Genomic DNA, 24,852 nt, shown 5'->3' on the forward strand with positions numbered 1-24,852 from the left:
CACCACATCACTCAATTTCCTATCCATCCTGCTCTTTGCCAAGTCAATAGTACAGTGTTTAAAAAGTAATCTAATAAAAGAACAGCACCACTATATCTTTTCCATTCAAAAGCATGAGTTGTCTCTCCATTTTTACAGCAAATCTAGATGCAAGATAAATCAGCTTTTCCTCCATTTTATTTTGCAAGTTATTAATATAGGATGTCATTTAGCAAGGATTTGACACATATATGTTTCCGCAAGTGCCATAGGATATTCTCCAGTGATAGAGTCCAAGGAATTCTTCCATTTTTATGTGGGTTGTGCTATTCAGTAAAGCTTTAGCTAATGATTGGTTAACTGATAGATTACACATCATGCCATTTCTATGATCTAATCTTCTATAATACAGGCCAATCCATGCAGGCACACTCTTACCACTAACAAGGCGCTATCATCTGTGTGCTGGGACCGTCTGATAGGGAAATATTTGGGGAGCTGAAGGATGGGAATGGGGAGAGAGATGAATAAATATAAGAAAACACAACAAACATTCTCAACAATCACATGTAGGGACAAGCAAACTAATCAGTCAAACAGAGCTAAAGCAAACTAAAATAATGCAAATTCTGTATGGATGCAAACAATTAACATATACTGAATGATTCAGTATTTCAATAATTTCAGGAAACTAGGCTATGTACCTTATTTTACATTTTAGATTCACATGGCTTGGTTCACCACAGTTCAGACAAACTGTTACTCAGGTACTGTCAGTTATTGTGACTGTTTTCATGATCTAGGTAACCAGTACATTTAATTAAAATGTATATGTTACAGCATATACATAAATGAATTGGGAAATTTAGCACCTTCTAACTTTAAGATTTTGAATAATGGTTCTAATTATTAGAGCTGGCAGAAGATGGGAGCATGAAAATGGAAACTCAGCAACAGATTAGCTCTGGTTGGAGTAATTGGGAGAGGTGCAGTGGAGTGATGTGTGATATCAAAATGCTGCTGAAACTGAAGGGAAGAATTTACAAGACATTTACAAATGAGAGACTGGCCTTGTTGTATAGTGCAGAAACTTGGGCAACATCAAGGAGGAGGAAATCGACTTAGACACTTATGAGTTGCAGATGCTGAGGTGGACATATGGAGTGACAAGAAAGGACAAGGTTAGGAACCAGGACATCAGGTGGTCAGTGAAAATTGTGGAAGCATCAAAGAAAGCAGTCAAGATGAGAATGAAATGCTATGATCATGCATTGCAGAGAGAGCTGACATGTGGTGAGGCGAGTGACGGAGATGGGACTGCCAGGAAGGAAGAGGAGAAGAGGAAGGCCAAAGATCAGATGGAAGCATGCAGTGACAAGATACTTAAACACAGCAGGATTGGAAGAAGAATGGGTGGCTGACAGGAGGAGCTGGAGATGGATCAACCAACATTGTGACCACCCCAAGTAAAATGAGAGAAGTTGAAAGGAGAAGTGGTTCTCGTTATAATGATGAATTGTCTATAAAATGTTTCTCAACAGTTCTAACATTTATATCTTTCAACTTAAAAATGTATCAGACTATAAAACTGTCTGATCATCAATTGAATATCTTTGTGCACTGCTTGCTTTAATGTGGAACTGGTCAATGGAACAGTACACAGGAATTACATTTCACTGTTTTAATTTTTATTTTAATGAAACTGCAGAGTTAAGTGTCAAGCACAGGAATTTCATAAAATATATGCACAGTATTAACCTACTTATACATTTATTGTAAGTTCATGTAGTTTGCTTAGTGCTATGAGCTTAAAGGATTTGTTTTTGATTAAAAACAGTAATACTGTCCAAATATATACATTATGTTAAATAGAACAATCTACAAAACAATGAAAATGAAAATTACATAAAACTACTTTGAATGCAACATGGATACGAAATTAGCTGAGTGACAGAAAGCAAAGAGTAGCGGTGAATGGGTGTTTTTCAGACTGGAGGGAGGTTTGCGGTTGAGTTCCCCAGGGATCGGTGTTAGGACCCTAGTTCTTCTTGATAAATAGTAACGACCTAGACCTTGGTGTACAGGGCACAAGTTCAAAATTTGGGGATGATATGCAACCTGGAAGCAATGTGAAACATGAGGAGGATGGTGCAGAACTACAAAAGAACACAGACAGGTTGGTGGAATGGACAGACAAGTGGCAGATGAAAACTAATGCAAAGAAGTGTGTGAAGTGATTCATTTTTGTAGGAAGAATGGAGAGAAACAATATAAAATAAAGGGTACAATTCTAAAGGGAGTGCAGGAGCAGAGGCCTGGGTGTGTGTGTGCTTAAATCAGTGAAGATGGCAGGACAAGTTGAGACAGTGGTTAATAAAGTATATCCTGGGCTTTATCAATAGAGACAGAGTACAAAAGCTTGTATAAAACACTGGTTCAGCCTCAAATGGAATACTGCGTCCAGTTCTGGGCAGCACACATTAGGAAGGATGTGAAGGCATTAGAGAGGGTGCAGAAAAGATTCACAAGAATGATTCCAGGGATGAGGAACTTTAGTTATGTAGAAAGATTGGAGAAGTTGGGGCTGTTCTCCTTCGAGAGGAGAGGCTATGAGAAGATTTAATAGAGGTATTCAAATCATGAGGAATATGGACAGAGTAGATAGGGAGAAACTATTTCCATTAGTGAAGGGGTTGAGAACCAGAGGGCACAGATTTAAGGTAATTGGCAAAAGAAACAATGGCGACATGAGGAAAAACATTTTCATGCAGCGAGTGGTTAATATCTGGAATGCATTGCCTGAGAGTGTGCTGGAGGCAGGGTCAACTGAGGTTTTCAAAAGGGAAGTGGGTCATTATCTGAAAAGGAATGATTTGCAGGGCCATGGAGAAAAGGGGCGCGGCACTGGGTGAATTGCTCCTCCAGTGGGCCAGCACAGACCTGATGGGCCAAATGGCCCACTTCTGCATTGTAACCATTCTAACATTCTATGAATGTTACACGCTGACACATCTTCCACCCACATTAGACTATTAAGGAATAAAAGTCAGAATGATTTCCATTTCAGAATTGCGGTTAAATTACTACTGGTTACTTGTTACCATATTTTTCGGACAAATGGGACAGTATCAACAAAAAAGCACTTCTCCTATTCTCACCTTTTTGAGAGGAAAAGTTTATACGCAGATGCAAATGTGTTCCTGATATTACAGTATATTTGCTTGAAATTTAAGTTACTGTAAGTCTTTTTATACAAATTTAATTCCATCAAATAAAAACAAATTGCTGGAAATACTCAACAGGTCCGGCAGCATCTGTGGAGAGAGAAACAGAATTAACTTTTCAAGTCAAATGTGACTTTTTTTTCAGAACCATTCTGAAGAAGTCATATTTGACTCGAAACATTAACTCTGTTTCTCCACAGATGCTACCAGACCTGCTGAGTATTTCCAGCACTTTGTTTTTTATTTCAGATTTCTAGCATCTGTAGTATTTTGCTTTTAATTCCACCAAAATCATGTTATTTTGAAGCGCGAGTCAAGGATCTGACTGGACTTAATTACCCTCTGGTTAAACTCGGAGTTCTAATTGGCAATGGACAAAACACTTAGTGAGAAACAAAAAAAAGTGCAATCTGATGAATAAACGGTTTATATTCTTGCATCCAAATAAGTGCAAAAATGTCAGTAAAAATGGGAGAAGAAACTGCAGCAAAACTGTTCCAAAAGGATCGAGTTTTTTTTACAAGTTACAATTCAATAAGAGTCGGGGGAGGGGAGGGGGGGGAGGCGGGGGGTGCGGTGAAGGAAGACAGTCATCTTCCAGCTTCGCACAGCAAGGCTAGTTTGAAACATTCACTCAATCTCAGTGCTCACAAAATCAGGCATTTGCTTTGAACTCTGAATTTGGAAATGTTGCTATTCTTGTCCCATTCAATTCTGTCATAAAAAATATTTACAAGAGTATTGATAAAATACATCAAAAAAAATTACTGTTCACTCCAGAAAGCGATACAGCAAAAGAGATGTAGCTCTGTCAATACTGACGAGGAAAATCTATATAATTTACAAACCTGATATTATGACATGGCAAAGCTTTTGTGGAATATTTACATACAGATGTGCTACAGGGAACCTATGAATACTACAATAATCCTCAAATTAATTACTTGATCAATACAACACTATGAAGTGTTGCAAAGAAATACAGGATGACAAGTGTATAGGATGACTCAGGTGCAAACATCACACATTCTGGTAAGTGATGTTTTTCCATTACAAGGAGTTAGGATGACACTGTCCTTTGAAGTGAAAGATTATGTAACACTAACATGACAGTTCATTCAGAACAAATCTCTCACCATTCACTCTATTCTCTAACATCCAGCTAAACCTGCATAAGGACTTACATCATTGTGATCGCTGTCTGAGGGACTCTGTTTCTGAGGGCTTTGGCCACTCTTCTGCTGCAGGGAGATAAAGCACAAACACTAGCATCTTAATCACCATTCCTATAGATTATACTAAAGTGGTGGCTCCGTAAATAGCATATTTAACACCTACCAACTCAGAAAGAATACTTTGAAGTACACAAGTAACTTGAAACTAAACAACAAGGCTTCCATCTTTTATTCAGACCTTGAAATCACAAGACCCATGAGAAAATGGGGCTGATTGTTTGAAAAGTGGTTCTGAAATTTCTGATATATCTTAAAGTGTTAAATGTGAAAGCACAACAGGATAAGTTATCTTGGCAAATATAGTCCAACTACATCCAGGTAACACAACCATGATGTTCCAAGGATTGATATTAGTCATTACAACATACACACAACCATATAAATGCCAGTGATAATTAAAAGGCCCCAAGTTTTATATTTTGAGTGAACATTTTGTGTTAGTATTAACATGTGAAAATTTTCTTTGGTATTGATCAAGTTGAATGTATTGTTAGTGGCTACTTTTGATGTCATTCTTAGTTGTTCCCAAGAATGTGATTTGTGAAACAAATTCATCTGATGGGAAAAACACCAGTAAAGTTGGTAAAGTTGAAAGTCTAACTTCCCTGATTGCTCAGTTGGTAAAATCAGCACATAATGGAGCCAAGACACCAGGTAGATCTTTGAAACAGCTTCTACCCCTAATTAGAATCCAGTCTGCATACATGTATAGACACTGGACCAAGGAAAGGACTGTGATTCTCCCATTGACCCCTTGTACAAGCTGCTGTCAAAATCACGTGTCTAGATTCATACATAAGAGTCAGCCATTTTCATTTGGACTGCCAGACATTACCTGTTGAAAAAGAATCAAGAGGATAAGAGAGGGGTAAAAAGAAACAAATTTTGTGAGAACTGTTAACTTCATTTTAAGCCTGTAAGACGATGGATTACTTTTGAAAGAGCTGTAGTCAAGATACACTGATAGTATCATAGCCTGAATTCCAAATTTATTCATTTGAAGTGCCTTCTTAAGGCAGGTGAAGGTTTAAATATAAGGAGAGTTTTTAAAGTCATTGAGGGAACACATGGTGACATAAATCCCCATCCCACTTTGAGATGACTGGAAAAGGAAGGAAGAAAAGTAACATTTTAAAAAGAACAGTTCTCCCATGGTGTTATAACTTTTGATTCATTTGAGTTCAGCCAGAATATTAGGGGATGTTGAGCACAGGCAAGGGAGCCACATAACTCCTACTGAGAGATTACATAATAACATGGGTGGAATTTTACAGCCCCATGTGTGCGTGTGGGGTGGCGGCACAGTAAAATGCAGCGAGCTGTTCAAAGGTCCACTGACTTCAGCGGGACCGTCAAATTCCATCTTATCAGTAGAAATCTGGAGCAAGTTTCTTGACCATCCTGGAGAAACTTAGAAATAGGGTTTGGCATTTCATCCCATTGAGCCTGCTCTGCCATTTTATTAGCCATTTAGCTTGGTAAAAATTGAGAATGGGGGACCTAAATGAAGAAAAAAGGTTAAAACAGGGAGGATATAAAATAGAACTCCCATAGATCACTTCTTCAGTAAAATGACAAATTTGGTTTATTCTGGATTATTCCTGGAAAATGACTGCTGAATTTTTATTAGATATTTACAATATTTGTGCTTACTCTCACAAAGTCAAGGACAGCTTCTTTCTGAATTTGTTTTGTTCGATTTCTCTCCTCTTCATATTGTTGAGCTGCAAGTTGTGCCTCTCTTCTGGTCCGTTCCACCAGTAGTTGTTCACGTCTCCTCTGTAGCTCCAATTCTGTGCACCCCACATTCGAAGCCTGACAAGTACAGCATTCAAACCTGTTACTCTGTCCATCAACCACTGATTTTTAATATAAAATTCCTTTTACAACATTAGGTTCCAGGTTATGTCATGTAGAACATTTTAAGTAAACCTATTTTGCTTAATCTATGAGATTAAAAGATCAGCAATAATGAATTCTGAACATATGTGAGATTTAAACAGTTGAAGATCCACACTACACAATTCTATTTTCCCAGTTGACTTAGGGGTTTAAGTGAGTTTTCTTTGTCCTTCCTCACTGGCTCCCTGGCCTGGAATGCTCATAATACAACCTGCTGTGATGTCTGGCATTCACACTCTAACCAACTGGGAGGAGACATGCGACAATCAAGCTTGAATTTTATTTAAGTGAAATAGTTTACTTGATTATCCCAAATTAAGCCTTTAAACCAATTTCTATCATTCTGCAGTGTAGTACATTAGTTATGAAAAGGAGAAAAGAAAGGGAAATTACTAAGAGACACAGAACAAAACACTTAAATTTAAGAAACTGCCTTGGCTTCAAGTACTCTTCATTGATAGGACAGAAGCTATAATTTCTCTACATCTATGATACACTGAAGTAAACAGGGCTACACAATTCTTCTATTTAACTCTATCTTGACATTTTAATCTTGCTTCATCACAGCTGTACATCATTGCATTTGGCTGTTTCCAGGCCAATTTTAACATCCTAATTGTAATTTCCCACACACTTCAATAATGCAATAGTTTCGAAGAAATTAAATGGGATCAACTGCATGATAATTACCATATTTTGGCCACTAGATGGAGTTTGAGACATCAAGCTAGCATCTGAAAATCCACTGAAAAGAGAAAAAGAAATCGAATCAGAGTAGTTTAGAGAAAAAAAATTGTTTATAAAATTTTAATTTTTAAAAAAATGTGGTGTTAAATTTAGAATCTTCAACAATAATGGCAAAACTTAGCTTTGTCAAACGATAAATCCAATAAAATGTGTGAAGAATACATCAATAGTGTCATTTAAAATCAAATTGAACTGCACAGGCTATACATAAATCAGACTGTTACACCTTTTTAGAACTGAAGGAAATCCTTGAAATAACTGGGATTATGGTAGTACATGCCAATACGGAACTGCTGCTTTTTGCCCTAAACAAAGAGCTGTCAAATATATATAACATTGCTTTGTAAAGGTTAGCAAGTCAACTTGGAACAGTTAAAATCCAGTGTCTTCAATTAGAGATTCCCCACGCTAATTGCCCTTGAAGGTAGGATTTTTCCATTTCCTGTAAAGGAAATGCCTTGCTAGTTTCTGCAGAGCAGCTATTTGCCAGAATTCTCCTGCAGAGATATAGTGTAAAGCTGCAGTACCAGCAGTGTTTTCAATGATGACAGGATACTGTTAATCTCAGGCAGACATTACACAGCTGTTCTCCTCTTGAGTCTACTATTTGGATTTTTTTGTTTCCGATAGAGAAAGTAAAAGAATTGAAGATGGAAAATAGATAGCTACTGAATAAGTGCAAAAGTAGAAATGAAAAGAAAAACACTTGAAAGAAACACTGAACAGCTTTTTTACTCGCTCATGATATGAGAGCATCACTGGCAAGGCCAGAATTTTTTGGCCATCCCGAAACTGAGCTGGTGGTGGTGATACTTCATCTAAATTTTCCAAGTGTTATGTCAAATTTAAGCTTTCACAGTAAATCCCTGAAAGCAGTCTGACTATTCAGGAGTCCCATTGCGGAGACTGCTGCTTTCTTTTTAAGTAAATTGCAAGAACGTACGAAAACTGGAGTAGGCCATTTAGCTCTTTGAGCCTGCTCTAACATTGAATAAAATCATGAATAATCTCCAATCTTGATTCCACGTTCCGGCACTACCCCCATATCCTTTAATTCCCTTAGCATCCAAAACTATATTGTTCTCTGTCTTGAATGCCTGGGGTTGCGTAATTGTTCCAAAATTCCAGCTGGTTAGCAGAGCTAACTTGGGTATTAAGGCCACATTAACTACCTATGTAACCCTACTACCCAACATTGCTTTTAAACACTGGCAGAGTATGGGAAACTGTTTGAAAAGCAATCACATCTCTCTCACCAGTTTGACCAAAACTCATCCACATTCAAAGTCGGGGAGGCGATGGTATAGTGGTATTGTTGCTGGTAATCCAGAGGCCCAGGATAATGCTCTGGGGACCCAGGTTCCAGCCCCACCACGGTAGATGGCGGAATATGAATTTAATAAAATCTGGAATTAAAAGTCTGATGGTGATTGTTGTAAAAACTCATCTAATACCCTTTTGGGAAGGAAACCTGTGGCTCCAGGCCCATAGAAATGTGGTTGGCTCTTCAAGTGGCCTAGTAAGCCAAGCAGTTGTAACAAGCTGCGAAAAAGTCACAAAAAAGGGACCGGATGGACCACCTGGCATCGACCTAGGCACCGGAAATGACAACCTGTCGACCCAGAAAAGTCCTCCTTACTAACATGGGGGGGGGGGGGGAATGCCAAAAATGGCAGAGCTGTCTCGCAGATTAGTCATCCTCACGGAATGATATCATACAGATAAATGTCCCAGACACCACCACGACCATCCCTGGGTATGTCCTATCCGCCTAGCAGAGGTGGTGGTATATAGCTGGGAGGGAGTTGCCCTGGGAGTCCTCAACATCAACTCCGGACCCCATGATGTCTCATGGCATGGGCAAGGAAACCTCCTGCTGATTACCACGTACCGCCCTTCTTCAGCTGGTGAATCAGTGCTCCTCCATGTTGAACACCACGACGCAAGGGCGCAGAATATACTCTGGGTAGGGGACTTCAATGTCCATCACCAAGAGTGGCTCGTTGCACCACTACTGACCTAGCTGGCCGAATCCTAAATGGCAAAGCTTCTAGAGTGGGTCTGCGGCAGGTGGTGAGGTGACCAACAAGAGGGAAAAACATACTTGACCTCATCCTCACCAAGCAGGTGCATCTGTCCATGACAGTATCGGTAGGAGTGACCACCACACAGTAATTGTGGAGACAAAGTCCTGCCTTCAATTAAGGATATCCTCCATCGTGTTATGTGGCAGTACCACCGTGCTAAATGGGATAGATTTTGAACAGATCCAGCAATTCAAGTCTGGGCATCCATGAGCGCTGTGGGCCATCAGCAGCAGCAGAATTATACTCAACCACAATCTGTAACCTCATGGCCCAGCGTATCCCCCACTCTACCATTACCATCAAGCCAGGGGATCAACCCTGGTTCAATGAAGAGTGCAGAAGGGTATGCCAGGAGCAGCACCAGGCATACCTAAAAATGAGGTGTCAACCTGGTGAAGCTATAACACAGGACCACTTGCACGCCAAACAGCGTAAGCAGCAAGTGATAGAGAGAGCTACGCGATTTCACAACCAATGGATCAGGTCTAAGCTCTGTGGTCCTGCCACATCCAGTCATGAATGGTGGTGAACAATTAAAAAACTCATTGGAGGAGGCGGCTCCACAAATATCCCCATCCTCAATGATGGATGTGCCCAGCGCATCAGTGCAAAAGCTGAAGCATTTGCTACAATCTTCAGCCAGAAGTGCCAAGTGAATGATCCATCTCAGCCTCCTCTGGAGGTCCCCAGCATCACAGATGCCAGTCTTCAGCTAATTCGATTCACTCAACGTGATATCAAGAAATGGCTGAAGGCACTGAGTACTGCAAAGGCTATGGGCCTGACAATATTCTGGCAATAGTACTGAAGACTTGTGCTCCAGAACTTTCCACGTCCTTAGACAAGCTGTTCCAGTACAACTACAACACTGGCATCTACCCGGCTACGTGGAAAATTGCCCAGCTATGTCCTGTTTGTAAAAAGCAGGACAAATTCATCCGGGCCAATTACTGCCCAGCAGTCTACTCTCGATCACCAGCAAAGTAATGGAAGGGCTCATCAACACTGCTATCAAGCAGCACTTGCTTAGCAATAACCTGTTCACAGGTGCCCAGTTTGGGCTCCACCAGGGCCGCACAGCTCCTGACCTCATCACAGCCTTGGTTCAAACATGGACAAAAGAGCTGAACTCCTGAGGTGAGGTGAGAGTGACTGCCCTTGGCATCGAGGAAGCATTTGACAGAATGTGGCATCAAAGAGCTCCAGCAAAACTGGAGTCAATGGGAATCAGGGAGAAAATTCTCCCCTGGTTGGAGTCATACCTAGCACAAAGGAAGATGGTTGTGGTTGTTGGAGGTCAGTCATCTCAGCTTCAGCACATCACCGCAGGAGTTCCTCAGGGTAGTGTCCTCGGCCCGACCATCTTCAGCTGCTCCATCAATGACCTTCCTTCCATCATAAGGTCAGAAGCAGGGATGTTCGTTGATGATTGCACAATGTTCAGCACCATTCGCGATTCCTCAGACACTGAAGCAGTCCATGTCCAAATGCAGCAAGACCTGGACAATATCCAAGCTTGGGCTGATAAGTGGCAAGTAACATTTGCACCACACAAATGACAGGCAATGACCATCTCCAACTAAAGAGAATCCAACCATCGCCCCTTGATGTTCAATGGCATTACCATCACTGAATCCCTCACTATCAACATCCTGGGGGTAACATTGACCATATATATATAAATACTGTGGCTACAAGAGCAGGTCAGAGGCTAGGAATCATGCGACGAGCAACCCACCTCCTGACTCCCCAAACCCTGTCCAGCATCTACAAGGCACAAGTCACGAGTGTGATAGAATATTCCCCACTTGCCTGGATGAGTGCAGCTCCCACAGCATTCAAGAAGCTTGACACCGTCCAGCACAAAGCAGTCTGCTTGATTGGCATTGCATCCACAAACATTCACTCCCTCCGCCACCGATGCACACTAGCAGTGTGTACCATCTACAAGATGCACTGCAGGAATTCACCAAGGCTCCTTAGACAGCATCTTCCAAACCCACGAGCACTACCACCTAGAAGGACAAGGGCTGCAGATAGATGGGAACGTCACCACCTGGAAGTTCCCCTCCAAGTCACTTACCATCCTGACTTGGAAATATATCACCGTTCCTTCACTGTCACTGGGTCAAAATCCTGAAACTGCCTTCCTAACAGCACTGTGGGTGTACCTACGCCACATGGGCTACAGCGGTTCAAGAAGGCAGCTCACCACCACCTTCTCAAGGGCAATCAGGGATGGGCAATAAATGCTGGCCCAGCCACATCCCATGAATGAGTAAAAAGAGTCAGGAAACTTTGGAAAAAGTGCTTTTCAATTTCATTTCACATTGGATAACCATTTGATTTGATTACATGGAAGGATTCCACTTCATATAAATTACATTTTTTTGAGTTATCTGAGCAGCAGTCCAGCTACAACAATGGTTTTAGAATTATAATGGCGGTATGGGGAAAACGTTGGAATAAAGAAGCGCTCTGGCTAGAGAAAAAATTCTTGGCTCTGGAGTCCTGAATGTTGTAGCCGGTCCTTCAGCAAGAAAGAATTCAATTTAAACGAAGACAACATTTAAAAGCAAACAAAAAAGGTTGGGGGAGGTGGGGTGGGGGGGTGGTACTGCAAAAAAACGGCTGTTTGTGAGGGAATATTGAAAGCATACGCACGCTGACTGACGTTTTCAATGTACTAGTCAAGAGGCAGCTAGCAAAGCCAACAGACCACACAATGGGTATGTGTCTACAAACTGCTGGACTGTAAACAATACCTATAGATTTGGACCACTGCATCTGAATGTGCCCCCACATTCCTTGCAAATGCTAATCCCTGAGAAATTTTTGATTCGAGCCAAACCCGCTGGATATCATAGCCAGAATCTTCCCCATCGAAACCAGCTTCATATGATAATGGGCTATTCATGAATCAGAGAACTTCTTGATTACAGCGAGACTAACCTGATAAAACCAGGATCTTCCCCATTGAAAACACCTTCATGTGTTAATTGACAATTCAGGAAATTGTTACAAATCATGAAATTGTTACAATATGTAAAAGACACAGATTTGGGGAGGGGTTTTTGCAGCAATTTTAGTCACAGGTGTGATTTTTGTTTAAGAAGCATGTGTTTCAATAGTAATAGCACTAGTGGTAGACTAGATAGCATAACAGCTGAAGCAGACAAGAGAAAAGGCAGCAACCAACAGCAGTGGCAGCACAGCACAGCATAGAGCTCTCAGAAAATAATTTTAATAAGGGAATTGGATGAACTAAAACGGGACAACTAAGCTAATGGAACAGCAGGAACTGAAGCACAACTTTTCAGAAGGTACATCCAAGGGTTAATAGTGTGTGTGCAACTCAAAAGATACATGGACTAAGTTTTTAAAAATTCATTCAGAGGATGTGGGCTTCGCTGGCTGGGCCAGCATTTATTGCCCATCCCTAGTTGCCCTTGAGAAGGTGGTGGTGAGCTGCCTTCTTGAACCGCTGCAGTCCATGTGGTGTAGGTACACCCACAGTGCTGTTAGGAAGGGAGTTCCAGGATTTTGATCCAGTGACAGTGATGGAACGGCAATATAGTTCCAAGCAAGGATGGTGAGTGACTTGGAGGGGAACTTCCAGATGGTGGGGTTCCCATCTACCTGCTGCCCTTGTCCTTCTAGGTGGTAGTGGTCGTGGGTTTGGAAGGTGCTGTCTAAGGAACCTTGGTGAATCCCTGCAGTGTCTCTTGTAGATGGTACACACTGTTGCTATTGTGCTTCAGTAGTGGAGGGAGTGAATGTTTGTGGATGTGGTGCCAAATAAGCGGACTGCTTTGTCCTGCATGGTGTCCAGCTTCTTGTGTTGTGGGAGCTGCACTCATCCAGGCAAGTGGGGAGTATTCCATCATACTCCTGACTTGTGCCATGTAAATGGTGGACAGGCTTTGGGGAGTCAGGAGGTGAGTTACTCATCGCACGATTCCTAGCCTCTGACCTCTGAGTATGATACTGATTTAACTTAAAAAAAGGAATAGGGTACTGATGTTTGTAAGTTCATTTGTAAGCGTTAATTTAACTTAAAAGGAGAGAAGGATACTGATGTTTGTAAGTTTATCAATGTTAGAATAAATGATTAAAAGGAGTTATTAGCATTGACCACTTTCTCCACCCAGACAGGTTCAGACTAAACCTTAGAGATAGAAGTATAAGAGGGGTTCACCCAACCACAATACTATCCATTAACCCTGTGGGAAATTATGCCATGTTAGGGTTAGACATGTTACACATGTAGACTTCAGATGAAGTAGTCAAATAAGGTGCAAATAATCAATGGCCAGAAACACATGGGCAAAGAACTGGAGGCTCCTGGCACCAGTGAAATTCATCTGACACACTTACCTTTGGGAAAGAAGAGAAGAAAAACTATGAATAAATTCTGCTTAACATGATGCCTGTTGGTTCATGGAGGATGTCTGACAAATCCATAATTAAACTGTGCCTTCCTTTTGAAATAATCACTTCTTCTTAAATTATAAATCTGAACTCACCGATCCTTTAGTGTCTGCTGTCGCTCACTATCATGCCACGGTTGCAAAGTTTCAGGTCTCTTGGAGCCAATGACCTCATTTCTGAAAAAGTTAAAATTGTTATTATGTATATGCATGATGCACAGCCAGCTTTGTGCTCAGACATTAATTTCATGAATGTAAAAGGCCAAATAATTAGAAGTTAAATATCTTCTCCACTTCTAATGATCTACAGCTCATTTACATCAGAAAATTAAATTTACTTGGGGTTCATTTCACTGCTACAGAATTATAGTTCTACCACTTTCAGGTATTAGTGAATGATATAAATTATCTTATAACATTCCGTGTTAGAAATTACACATAAACCCCAACCTGGTAGATTAATCCACAACCAATATAACCAGCAATATTAAGATAAAACTAAAAATGGGAATTAAGTGACAATAGATATACAATATTACAGTGTATATTTTTGCTTCATCTGTTGTAGCATGTGTTGTGCAAGGATTGACGTTTTATTGTAAATCTGCAACCAAAGATCCAAATTTGCATTTCTCCCCCACACTGCTTACTTCTTTCGTCTAATTGCGTAAATGTTAGTGCAAGAATAAGCCCTTTGCATAGCATGAAACCCTGGGATTTCAAACAGGTAAAATCAGTTTAGTAAGATACAAGCAGCAGCCAGTAGCATTAGAGAGGAATGAATCTACAATGAAGGGTGGATGAGAAGCGTCATGTTGGATTCGAAACTTTAACTCTGTTTCTCTCTCCACAGATACTGCCAGACCTGCTGAATTTTTACAGCACTTTCTGTTTTTATTTCAGATCTCCAGCACGTGCAGTAGTTTGCTTTTATTTTCATGGATGAGAAGCAGCAACCTCAAATATTCTCTCTATAAACCTCCAAGTCTCTATTTTCCCTCCTTTAAGACACAGGTTAACACCAAGCAAGAGAGCATTCCATGCAAACAGCTCAGGTCAGAAAGACTGTGGGCATGTCTGATTAGGAGGGATGGGGAATGTTAATGGTTGGAAGGTGAATAAAGAAAAGGAACAGAGATGACAGCAGGAGAAACAAGTTTAACCAAAGCTACAAAGGAAAATGGGCAAGGTAAGAGAAAAAGAAATAGTGAGGGGAGAGAGGAGGAGGGAAATGTGTAGAAAGTAGGAAGGGGAAAATGAACAAGAGGACATTAATTGAATGTAATAGATGGGGTGGGAGGGGGGGTGTGGAAAGAGACATGAGGTGTGCAGGCAGTAAAACAGACATCAGTGAACAAATGCAGTTGTGCTGTGCTCCATATTCTTAGCTATACTCCCCAATTTGGTAAAATTTGCAATTTTTGCCTTTCCTCCAATATCAAAGTCCAAATTATTTGCATATTGGGTGATTAGTGGTCCCAGCACATTTCCTGTAAAACACCACTTCTCACTTTCTGGCCTATATTTCCTATCTTGTTCCTTTCAATCCAATCTGCAATCTTGTTCCTGACTCCATATGCCCTTCATCCCATGTCTATTATGTAGAAGCAAAATACTGCGCATGCTGGAAATCTGAAACAAAAACAAAAATAGCTGGAAAAACTCAGTCGGTCTGACAGCATCTGTGGAGAGGAACACAGTTAACGTTTCGAGTCCGTATGACTCTTCTGGGAAGAATCATAGGGACTCGAAACGTTAACTGTGTTCCTCTCCGCAGATGCTGTCAGACCTGCAGAGTTTTTCCAGCTATTTTTGTTTTTGTGTCTATTATGTAGAACCTTGTCAAAGGCCTTCCAAAAGAATCTGTATACCACACCCACTGTATTGCCTATATCTACTCTATCAGTTACTTGAAATAACTCAATGAGTTGGTTAAACGTGACCTTCCTTTTTAAAAATCTATGTGTTTTTAAAAAATTATATTCTTGTCTCTAGAATTTTGTTAGCTGGTTTTTTAGCAAAAAGATTCTAGTATCTTTCATCCCATTGATATTAAGCTAATCTAAAGCTCCATGTATTAGTTCTATCTTCCTATTATTTATGGTTCATTTACTAATGAAGAATGTATACTAGAAATTGGTTTTTAATCCATGCTCCATGAATTTCCAGTGACGGCTTCTCTCCTAAAAATGTGTAAATTCATATCGGAATACAGTTGTATGAATACCAGCTGACTTCAGTACCTTTCCAAAATAACTTCACCATGCATGTGCTTAGTTAGAATCCATCTGTGAGCTATTTGACCATAATTGGAACATCTTAGACAAGTCCATTTGAAGCATGCTTTCCAGGGAAATTACTGGAAAATGACCAGGAGCAGTAACCTTGGCAAATTTTTTTCAATCTCCTTGTTCAAGTCGCTGAGATTAAGTTGAGCAGCCTAACTGAAATCTCCGAATTAGCACAAACTAGAGATCAAACAAGGGCCTTTTGAGGCCTGTGGGACTCAATATAAACACCAAGTAGTGTGTTTACCCACTGGCAAACATAAAACAACATTTATATGTAATGGACAACAATTCCTGTACAATATATTAAAGAATACCACATCCCAGTAATAGTTATTAAAAAACTAAGTTAACAATCTGAAAGGAACCTGGATACTACTGTTCCATTTTAGGGATTTCTGAGGTAAATTCAAATCTTGAAGTTGTTTTTTAAATTAACATATTGGAAATACAGCACAGCAGAGCTTACAATTGTAACAACAGAGGTGACACATCTAATAAATTACTTTCAAACTTTGAAAAATGATTGTAATTTCCAAATTTACAATCATTTCTCATTCTTTGATATAAATTCACTCCAAGTTGAAGTTGAAGGCAACACCTGCTTTGTTGTAGCCAGCCCCTCTCATTCTCAGTTCTTTGTGGATCTCCAACAGGCTTAGATTTCACTGGAGAAGCCTTCAAAGGGGAAAAAAACAGTCCTTAAACATTAGATTTAACAGTTTAATCCTGTCCTATAATTACATTCCACATAGTTTTTATGAACAAGTATTGTGAAATGGGACATGTGTTAGTAACCGAATTTTATTAGCCATGAATGAAACACATAGGGCAGGATTTTTACCTCGTCGGGTAGGTGCGGTGGGTGGGCCTGGGAGCGGGCATGAAACTGTGATTTCATGCTGGCTGGCCAATTAACGGTCAGCGTGGCAACTCTCCACTGGTTGGAGTGAAACGTAGCACAAAGGATGATTTGGCGCCAATCATCTCAGCCCCAAGACACCACTGCAGGAGTTTCTCAGGGGAATGTCCTAGGTCCTTCTATCTTCCATCTTCTCAGCCAGTGGAGAGTTCCCACGCTGCTTCATCAATGATCACCATAAGGTCAGAATATGGATACTCACTGTTGATTGCAGTATTCAGCTCTGTTTGCAACTCCTCAGGTAATGAAGCAGTCAGCGCCCATGTTCAGCAAAACCTGGACAACATTCAGGCTTGGGCTAATAAGTGGCAAGTAACATTTGTGCCACACAAGTGCCAGGCAATGCCCATTTCCAACAAGAGTCTATCCACCTCCCCTTGCTATTCAACAGAATTACCATCAATGAAACCCCCACCATCAACATAATCGGGGTCACCTGAGTGCCTTAGGTCCAAACATCTTCAGCTGCTTCATCAATGACCTTGTCTCCATCATAAGGTCAGAAGTGGGGATGCTAATTGCTGATTGCAGTGTTCAGCTCTGTTTGAAACTCCTCAGATACTGAAGCAGTCTGTGTTCATATGCAGAAAGACATGGATATCACTGGCCCTCTATCCAGCTCTACCTGTCCAACTCCCCCACCTTAAACCAGCTTATATTTCACCTCTCTTCTATTTTTACTTAGTTCTGTCGAAGAGTCATACGGACTCGAATCGTTAACTGTGTTCCTCTCCGCAGATGCTGCCGGACCTGCTGAGTTTTTCCAGGTATTTTTGTTTTTGTTTTGGATAATATCCAGGTTTGACCTGACAAGTGGCAAGTGACATTCGCGTCACACAAGTGCCAGGCAATCACCATCTCCAGCAAGAGAGAATCTAACCATCTCCCCTTGATATCCACTGGCATTATCATTGCTGAATCCCCACTATCAACATCCTGGGGATTACCATTGACCAGAAACTGAACTGGACTAGCCATATAAATGCTGCAGCTACAAGAACAAGTCAGAGACTGGGAATTCTGCACAGAGTAACTCACTTCCTGATTCCCCAAAGCACAAGTCAGGAGTGTGATGGAATATTCTCCACTTGCCTGGATGGTGCAGCTCCATCAACACTCGAGAAGCTTGATACCATCCAGAACAAAGCAGCTTGCTTGACTGGCACCCCATGCACCATTCAATCCCTCCACCACCAAAACACAATGGCAGCAGCATCTACCATCTACAAGGTGCACTGCAGCAACTCACCAAGGCTCCTTTGACAGCATCTTCCAAACCCGCAATCTCTATCACTTCGAAGGACAAGGAAAGCAGATGCATGGGAACACCGCTACCTGCAAGTTCCCCTCCGAGCCACACCATCCTCACTTGGAACTATATCGCCATTCCTTCACTGTTGCTGGATCAAATCCTGGAATTCCCTTCCTAACAGCACTATGGGTATACCTAAACCACATGGACTGCAGCAGTTCAAGAAGGTGGCTCACCACCACTTTCTCAAAGGCAATTAGGGATGGGCAATAAATGCTGGCCTAGCCAGCAGTGCCCACATCCCGTGAACAAATAAATAAACCACTGATCGGAAATTTATCTGCACCAGCAACATAAATGCTGTGATTACAGGAGCAGGTCAGGGGCTTGGTATTCTGTTGAATGATTGCCTAAAGTCTTTCCACTACCTACAGGACACAAATCAGGCGTGAGAGGGAAGACTCTGCATTTGCTTGGATAAGAACAGCTGATAAAACATTCAAGAAGCTCGACATCATCCAGGACAAAGCATCCCGCTCGACCGGCACCCCAATCACCATCTTAAATATTCATTCCCACCAATGCTGGTTGCAGTAGGTATCATCTACAAGATACACTGCAGCAGCTCACCAATGTTATTTCGACAGCACCTCCCAAAAACATGATTTCTGCTACCTAGGAAGAGGAAGAGGGCATGGGCTAGGAAGACCACCACTTCCAAGTTTCCCTCTAAGTCACAGGCCATCCTGGTTTGGGAATGCATTGCTGTTCCTTCATTGTTACTGGCCCAAGGTCCTGGAACTCCCTGCCTAACAGCACTTTGGGAGAAGCTTCACCATACGAATTATAGCACTTTAAGAAGGCAGCTCACCAGCAACTTCTCAAGGGTAGGTAAGGGTGGACAATAAATACTGGCTAAGCAGTGACACCCACATCCTGTGAATAAATTAAAAAAACATCTTTACAAGCAAATATTCTCATTGGTTTTAGGTAAAAATTGAAGGGTTACCTCATAGTTAATACGCCGTCGTTCAATATATGCTATGAATTGTGAGCTGAGACTGGTGGAGTCAGGACGCTTTGACAATCGCATTTCCTCCTCCTCTTCCTCCGCTGCACAGCTATCAATGTAATCAATCTGCTCTAGGTCATGTTCAACTGGGATAAAGATATAAAAATAATTTCAACCAGCTACTAGTTACAAATTATTTATGTCACAAACTAGGTAGTGGACAAAGATTTATTTCCTTGCCTCACGAATGCTCATATGATGAGCAAACAGGGAGTGAAAATGAAAGTTATGAGCTCTATCAACTTCTGTCTCAAAGGAAGTCCAACTTATTTCTCCTAACAGATATCAAGACCTCACAAATGGGGACTCTTTGGTTTGGAATTTAACTGCATTATTCTACAGCACAAATTATAAGTGTGCAAATCTGCTCTCTCTCTCTAGTCTTGGTCAATTACACATATGCTAAGGCTCTACCAAACAATCAGAAAACAAGATATTCTATTAATTGAAACAATATCTGAATGCCCAGTTTAACTTTCTGAATGATTTGTTGGCACAATAATCCGGGAGTCACAGCAGGATCAGAATTCTGTCACTTGGAGAAATAGTATAATATTTTACATATTCAGATCAGTATGTGTACACATGTGGGTTATTAAAAGTGAAGAAAGAATTGGTTTAATGGGGCAAAGTTCTGCTTTTAAAAGAAACTGTGGCAGACTTTAAAATGAAAAGTACCTGGAAAACATGTAAGAGACCAAAACGTATTCAAAATTTTTTAATATTTTAAGTCACACCAAAAACAGCCTACTAAGTGATATTCCACTTGCACTGATTACACTCTATGGCTGATTTGCAGCACATAAGTCAAGTTATACCGGAAAGCAATGCTAACAATCAGAGTGTTTAATCATTTTCACAGGGTGTGTCAGGTATCATAGTTGCACTTACTCAATTACTGAGGTTGTTTCTGTCTCACACTGAATTTACTTTACCTGTGCCATTTGTCACGAGTGGTACAGCTCGATGTTCGTGATACTGACTCTCTCGCCGCTGCCGTTGCTCCTTTGCAATTTCAGCCATTCGCTGTGGGAGGTCAGAAAACTCATCTGTGGGCTGCAATTTGAAAGGCAACACTTTATTTCATACATATAACATAGCCTAATTAATACCACAGCAGTGGACTTTGCACAATGGACACTGTAACGTAACAATCCACAAATAGGGCAATATTTCAACAAAATCAGTTATCATAGGCTATGCCTACCTTTCTAAGTGTCATACTGGGTGTATTATACATGGGGTGGTAATACATAGAAGTTTCACAATTGGACAGCATTTGTCACTATTACTATTCAGATACTGATGCATAACTGTAAATTCAGATTTAAATGGACATTGTCTTCATTATTGAAGGAGAAGTATTAGGAAATAGATAATTACTCAGTTGGGGGGGGGACAAAGAGTGTTTTAAAAAATGGTGTAGGACTGGTTAGCTAAGAACCAACAATCCTAGCAATATAAAAAATTGACTTGGATTAACAGTGTGACCACAGGCTTCCAAACTGATAGTGCACGAAGCAACTGAATCATTAAGTGCCAAAAGAAAACAACTTGATAATCCACTTACCCAGTGCAGCAAGCACAGAATGAGGTGTTTTGATCAAGAATAATGGGGGATTGTGAGTGTTACTCTTTATTATGATCAGTGTATAGATTTAAAGTATGAATTTTTTTTTAAGCTACTAATACTTGTAATGCATATTGAAACAGTCTTTGAAACATTGGTTACATCTGCCCCAAGGGTTATTTTAAAAAGGTACTGTGTCATGTACCTCATTTCCTGACCACCTCTTATCTCCACTATCAACACTGTTGAAGCCAGAATCCAGTGCTCCATATGGCCGGCCCGCGAAATAGTCTTCGTGACTGCAGAAAGAGTAAAGATCAAATACAGAAAGATCTAACTGAAGAAAGGATGGTGGGAAAAAAGCTACAAAAATTAAATTCAGTATTTACTTATCAACACTGCTTAAATGTCAGATGGCTATAGCTTATCCAGCAGGATGTCATGCTAGATATTGGTTTTGTGTGTGCATACACACAAAGATTTCCTTCAATATAAATTTACCATATGAAGAGGAACAGCATTTTTATTCATTTAATCTGTATTCTCATTAGCTTTCTCATTATTATTTCAGAAGTTTCATACATTTAGAACTCTCTAACGCCTCCTATCTCCCCTCCTGGAGTGTCACTGAGCCTCTAGAGATCTCCCCCCACCGACAGCCTCTGTGACCTTCATCCCCCAATCTCACATGTTCTGTTTCTACTCCTTCCCAAGGTTCACAAACAGGACTGTCCTGATATTGCCATTGTTTCTGCATGTTTTTACTCCAAGGAACTTATCTTTTCCTATTTTGACTCTTTTTTTCTCCTCTGGTTCAGTATTGTTGCACTTGCCTGTGTGACTTTTCCAATGTCCTCCATCACTTTTTCTAATTTCCTGCCCTGTATCTTTTCACCCTGGATGTCTAGTCCGACACCTCCACTCAACTTGGACAGCCTGCAGAGCATCCACCTCTTCCCTGAATGAAAGCCCAATCAGTCCCCATCCAACACCACCCTCCTCCACTTAGCTGAACTTGTTCTTACTTTGAATAATTTCTCCTTTGACTCCACTCACTTACTCCAAATAAAAGATATTACTACAGAAATCCATATTCGTGGAACATTCTTTGTTCCAGTCCCACACAGATCCTCCCTCAAGTCTTTGTCCAGACACTGATGCAATATTGGCACCATACTTTGCTCTCTCCAAAAATGTAAAATTTAATCAACTTATTTTCCAATTTCCACCTCTCCCTTGTCTTCACATGTTCTGACTCCAATTCTTTCCCCTCCTTCCACAATTTCTCTCACACAGTTACTGTGACTACACTTCCTCCCATCCCACTTCCTGTAAGGACTCTATTCCATTCTCCCAGTTTCTCCATTACATCTGTTCTGATGTTGCCACCCTCCACACCTGGACATCTGATATGTTTTTCTTTTTCCTCAATGGAGGATTCTCCTCCACATTAGTTGATTGGACCCTCGACCGTGTCCGACCCATTTCCTGTTCATCTGTCCTCACCCACCTTTCCCCTTCTTCACAGAAGCACAAGTGGATGCCCCTGACCTTCCAACCCATCAATCTCCACACAGTGGATCATCCTCCACCACTTCCGACATCTCCAGTGCAACGCCACCATCAAACACATCTTCCCCTTCCCTTTCAGCATTCTGAAGAAACCGTTCCCTGCATGACACCTTGCTCCTCTCTTCAGTTACCACCAATACCCATTCTCCTTCTCACACCATCTTTCTGTGTAAGTGTCTTTCACCTCCTTCCTGCCATATAGGGTCCCAAACATTCCTTCCAAGTGAATCAGTGATTTATTTGTACTTTTGATTTCACATACTGCATTTGCTGCTCACAATGTGGTCTCCTCTATGTTGGGGAGACCAAATGCAGATTGGGTGATCGCTTTATTGGATCATCTCCATTCAGTTTGCCAGCATGACCCTGAGCTTCCCGATGCCTTATATTTTAATTCTTCACCCTTGACCTGTTGAGTATTTCCAGCATTTTCTGCTTTCACACTAGCAAGGGGCACTGGGAATAACAGTCATAAAAGTCTGTGAGTGGGTGTCTATTTGCCATGTGGGCATTAACCATCATCTGGTTGGGGGCGCAGAAAGCAAAATCTAATAGGAAAGCTGGCACACCGATAACAGAATCTGCCTGGTTTTTTCTTCCATTGAAATTAGTGAATGGAAAAACCAGTAGGTTCTTTCAGGGAGCGTTTGAATCCACTGCTAGATCATCATTGCTGTGCTCCATCCAGGCTATGCTCAACACACAAGTGGTAAAGAAGAAAATGTACCCCAGATGACTCAAATTGTAGTTTAAAAATCTTCCCCGCTCAGCTTGCAAATGCCAGTGATTACACAGTTCCAATCTTTTTTGTTCAGTTGCCACGGTGATTTGACTTATGCATGAGTGATAGTAATCTGTAATTTCACCGGCTGACCAGACTGCTTAAAAAGGACATTTGAAAGACAAGAAAAGACAGACTAAAGTTGGCTGCCACAAGTTACCTAACGTCTGGTATTGCAAATTGTCCAGCTCCTGGAAAGTTCCACTGTGAATTGCAATACAGACATGCCACGACATCCTTCTCTGGAATTTCATACCTGAAGATGTTAAGAACCACTTCAAAGGGATTTAAAGTGTGCTGGACATAGTATTTGCATTTCTATAAGACTCTCTCTCCGGCAGGAACAGAAAGTCTGCTCAAACAATGTTTATCTGACTTCCTATCTCATCAAGATGGATAATGACTCACTAAGGGGGTTAATGGCTGGGACATTACAGAATCCACTCAACCTCCCAGCCATGAAACAAAAGCAACTGTTGGTTCAGACACCAGATAAACAAACCCCTTCTGAAATCATTATGGGGAGAGGTCATGTGACTGAAGTAACCATTTTGAAATCTCTTTAGTACGAGCTGTGAAAATCAGAAGCAGGGAGTAGTCTGGAAAGGATGCCAATGAAGCGGTAAGGAGCTCCCTTCTCTCCTCTCCCACCTCTCCCAAGTTAAGGCCCTATTTCTTACAGCTTAAAAATCCAGCACAGAGTTAGTGAATTTTCCATTGAAAGGAACCTCAGGTGCAAAACTCATTCACTTCTGGAAGAGATGGATTACGGATTAAAAAGAAAGTATCTTCGACAATAGCAATTATATGGGCTTCAACTCAACTTCTGGAATCTGAAGGAACTTGGAAAAATTTCTGCCGCAGCCAGTGACCAACATAGGGCTCATAAACAGTGAACTTTCAAGTTTTTTATCCTTCAGCATTGAACTTTAATTTGGCTAAGAAAGTAACTGCCTACAGTATAAATTGCAGATTTTGCATGCTTGTGTGTGTATGTGTGTGAATGCATGTGCATATGAATGTGTGCGTGTATGAAGGTACACGCAAGTTCAAGGAGCACGGGTTTACCTTTTTAAATATTTTGCTCTCTTTACCTTGGTGGGCTTTTAACTCAATAAAAATGAACCCCTTTTTGTTTTAAAACCTCAAGAAAGTCTGTCAGACTAGTTCCTTTGCCAACTGTACGTAATGGTTAAACAGACATTGAGAAAATTCCTTCATCCTTCTAGATTCACAAAAAAAACCTGTTACGGTCAGACTTAAGGTGGTATGATAGGGGAGTCAATTTTTATCCCTCCTCATGTGGCCATAATGCATGTTGTGAAATACAAATATTGCAATTATTACAAAGATCGGTACTGGATGTTTCAGGAAAAAGTTAGCTTATTCATTAGTGTTGTTGACCAAGAGGTGCTAGCAATAGCTCTCATATTATACAAACAAACCTCTACAGAGAATAACCAAAATAACACCAGAAACGTGCTGTCATATCTAGTCACTGGCTATCAAGTTCACGATGTTTCTGTAATAAGGTCAACTGTTTATCTTTTAAGAAAGATTGCAGACTGGTGCACCTGCCACAAAAGTGCTATCTTATAAAGTTGAGATTTGTAACATATTTATTCATATAATCATTTTACATTTTCCTTTCTACTTCTTTTAATCTCTCAATTTAAAACCTGTAAATTACTAAATTTAAACAATTATTAAACAAATATCAAGTTCACATGGCTAGCTCAGAATGGAATGTGAGATTAACAAAAAAAACTTGCCTTTTCAAACAATATTCCC

At 40.7% G+C, this 24,852-nt stretch overlaps 1 protein-coding gene across 12 annotated transcripts in view; it reads right to left on the minus strand.

The window, feature by feature from the left end:
* lrch3 (leucine-rich repeats and calponin homology (CH) domain containing 3) overlaps nucleotides 1-24,852 on the minus strand; it is a 170,990-nt gene that overhangs the window by 31,761 nt on the left and 114,377 nt on the right. For 6 of the 12 annotated variants that reach the window (XM_078564007.1, XM_078564003.1, XM_078564008.1 and 3 more), the window contains exons 7-15: nucleotides 20,914-21,007; nucleotides 20,074-20,194; nucleotides 19,076-19,224; nucleotides 16,494-16,570; nucleotides 13,701-13,781; nucleotides 7,031-7,085; nucleotides 6,092-6,253; nucleotides 4,388-4,444; nucleotides 418-477 (exon numbers count right to left, since the gene is read on the minus strand). In XM_078564007.1, coding sequence (XP_078420133.1) covers nucleotides 418-477; nucleotides 4,388-4,444; nucleotides 6,092-6,253; nucleotides 7,031-7,085; nucleotides 13,701-13,781; nucleotides 16,494-16,570; nucleotides 19,076-19,224; nucleotides 20,074-20,194; nucleotides 20,914-21,007 — 856 coding nt within the window. The remainder of the gene's footprint in view (nucleotides 1-417; nucleotides 478-4,387; nucleotides 4,445-6,091; nucleotides 6,254-7,030; nucleotides 7,086-13,700; nucleotides 13,782-16,493; nucleotides 16,571-19,075; nucleotides 19,225-20,073; nucleotides 20,195-20,913; nucleotides 21,008-24,852) is intronic. The other 6 variants (XM_078564011.1, XM_078564005.1, XM_078564012.1 and 3 more) reach the window with 4 other exon arrangements.

This window comes from Cetorhinus maximus, chromosome 19 (assembly GCF_964194155.1).
Source record: "Cetorhinus maximus chromosome 19, sCetMax3.hap1.1, whole genome shotgun sequence".
Classification (NCBI taxonomy): Eukaryota; Metazoa; Chordata; class Chondrichthyes; order Lamniformes; family Cetorhinidae; genus Cetorhinus; species Cetorhinus maximus.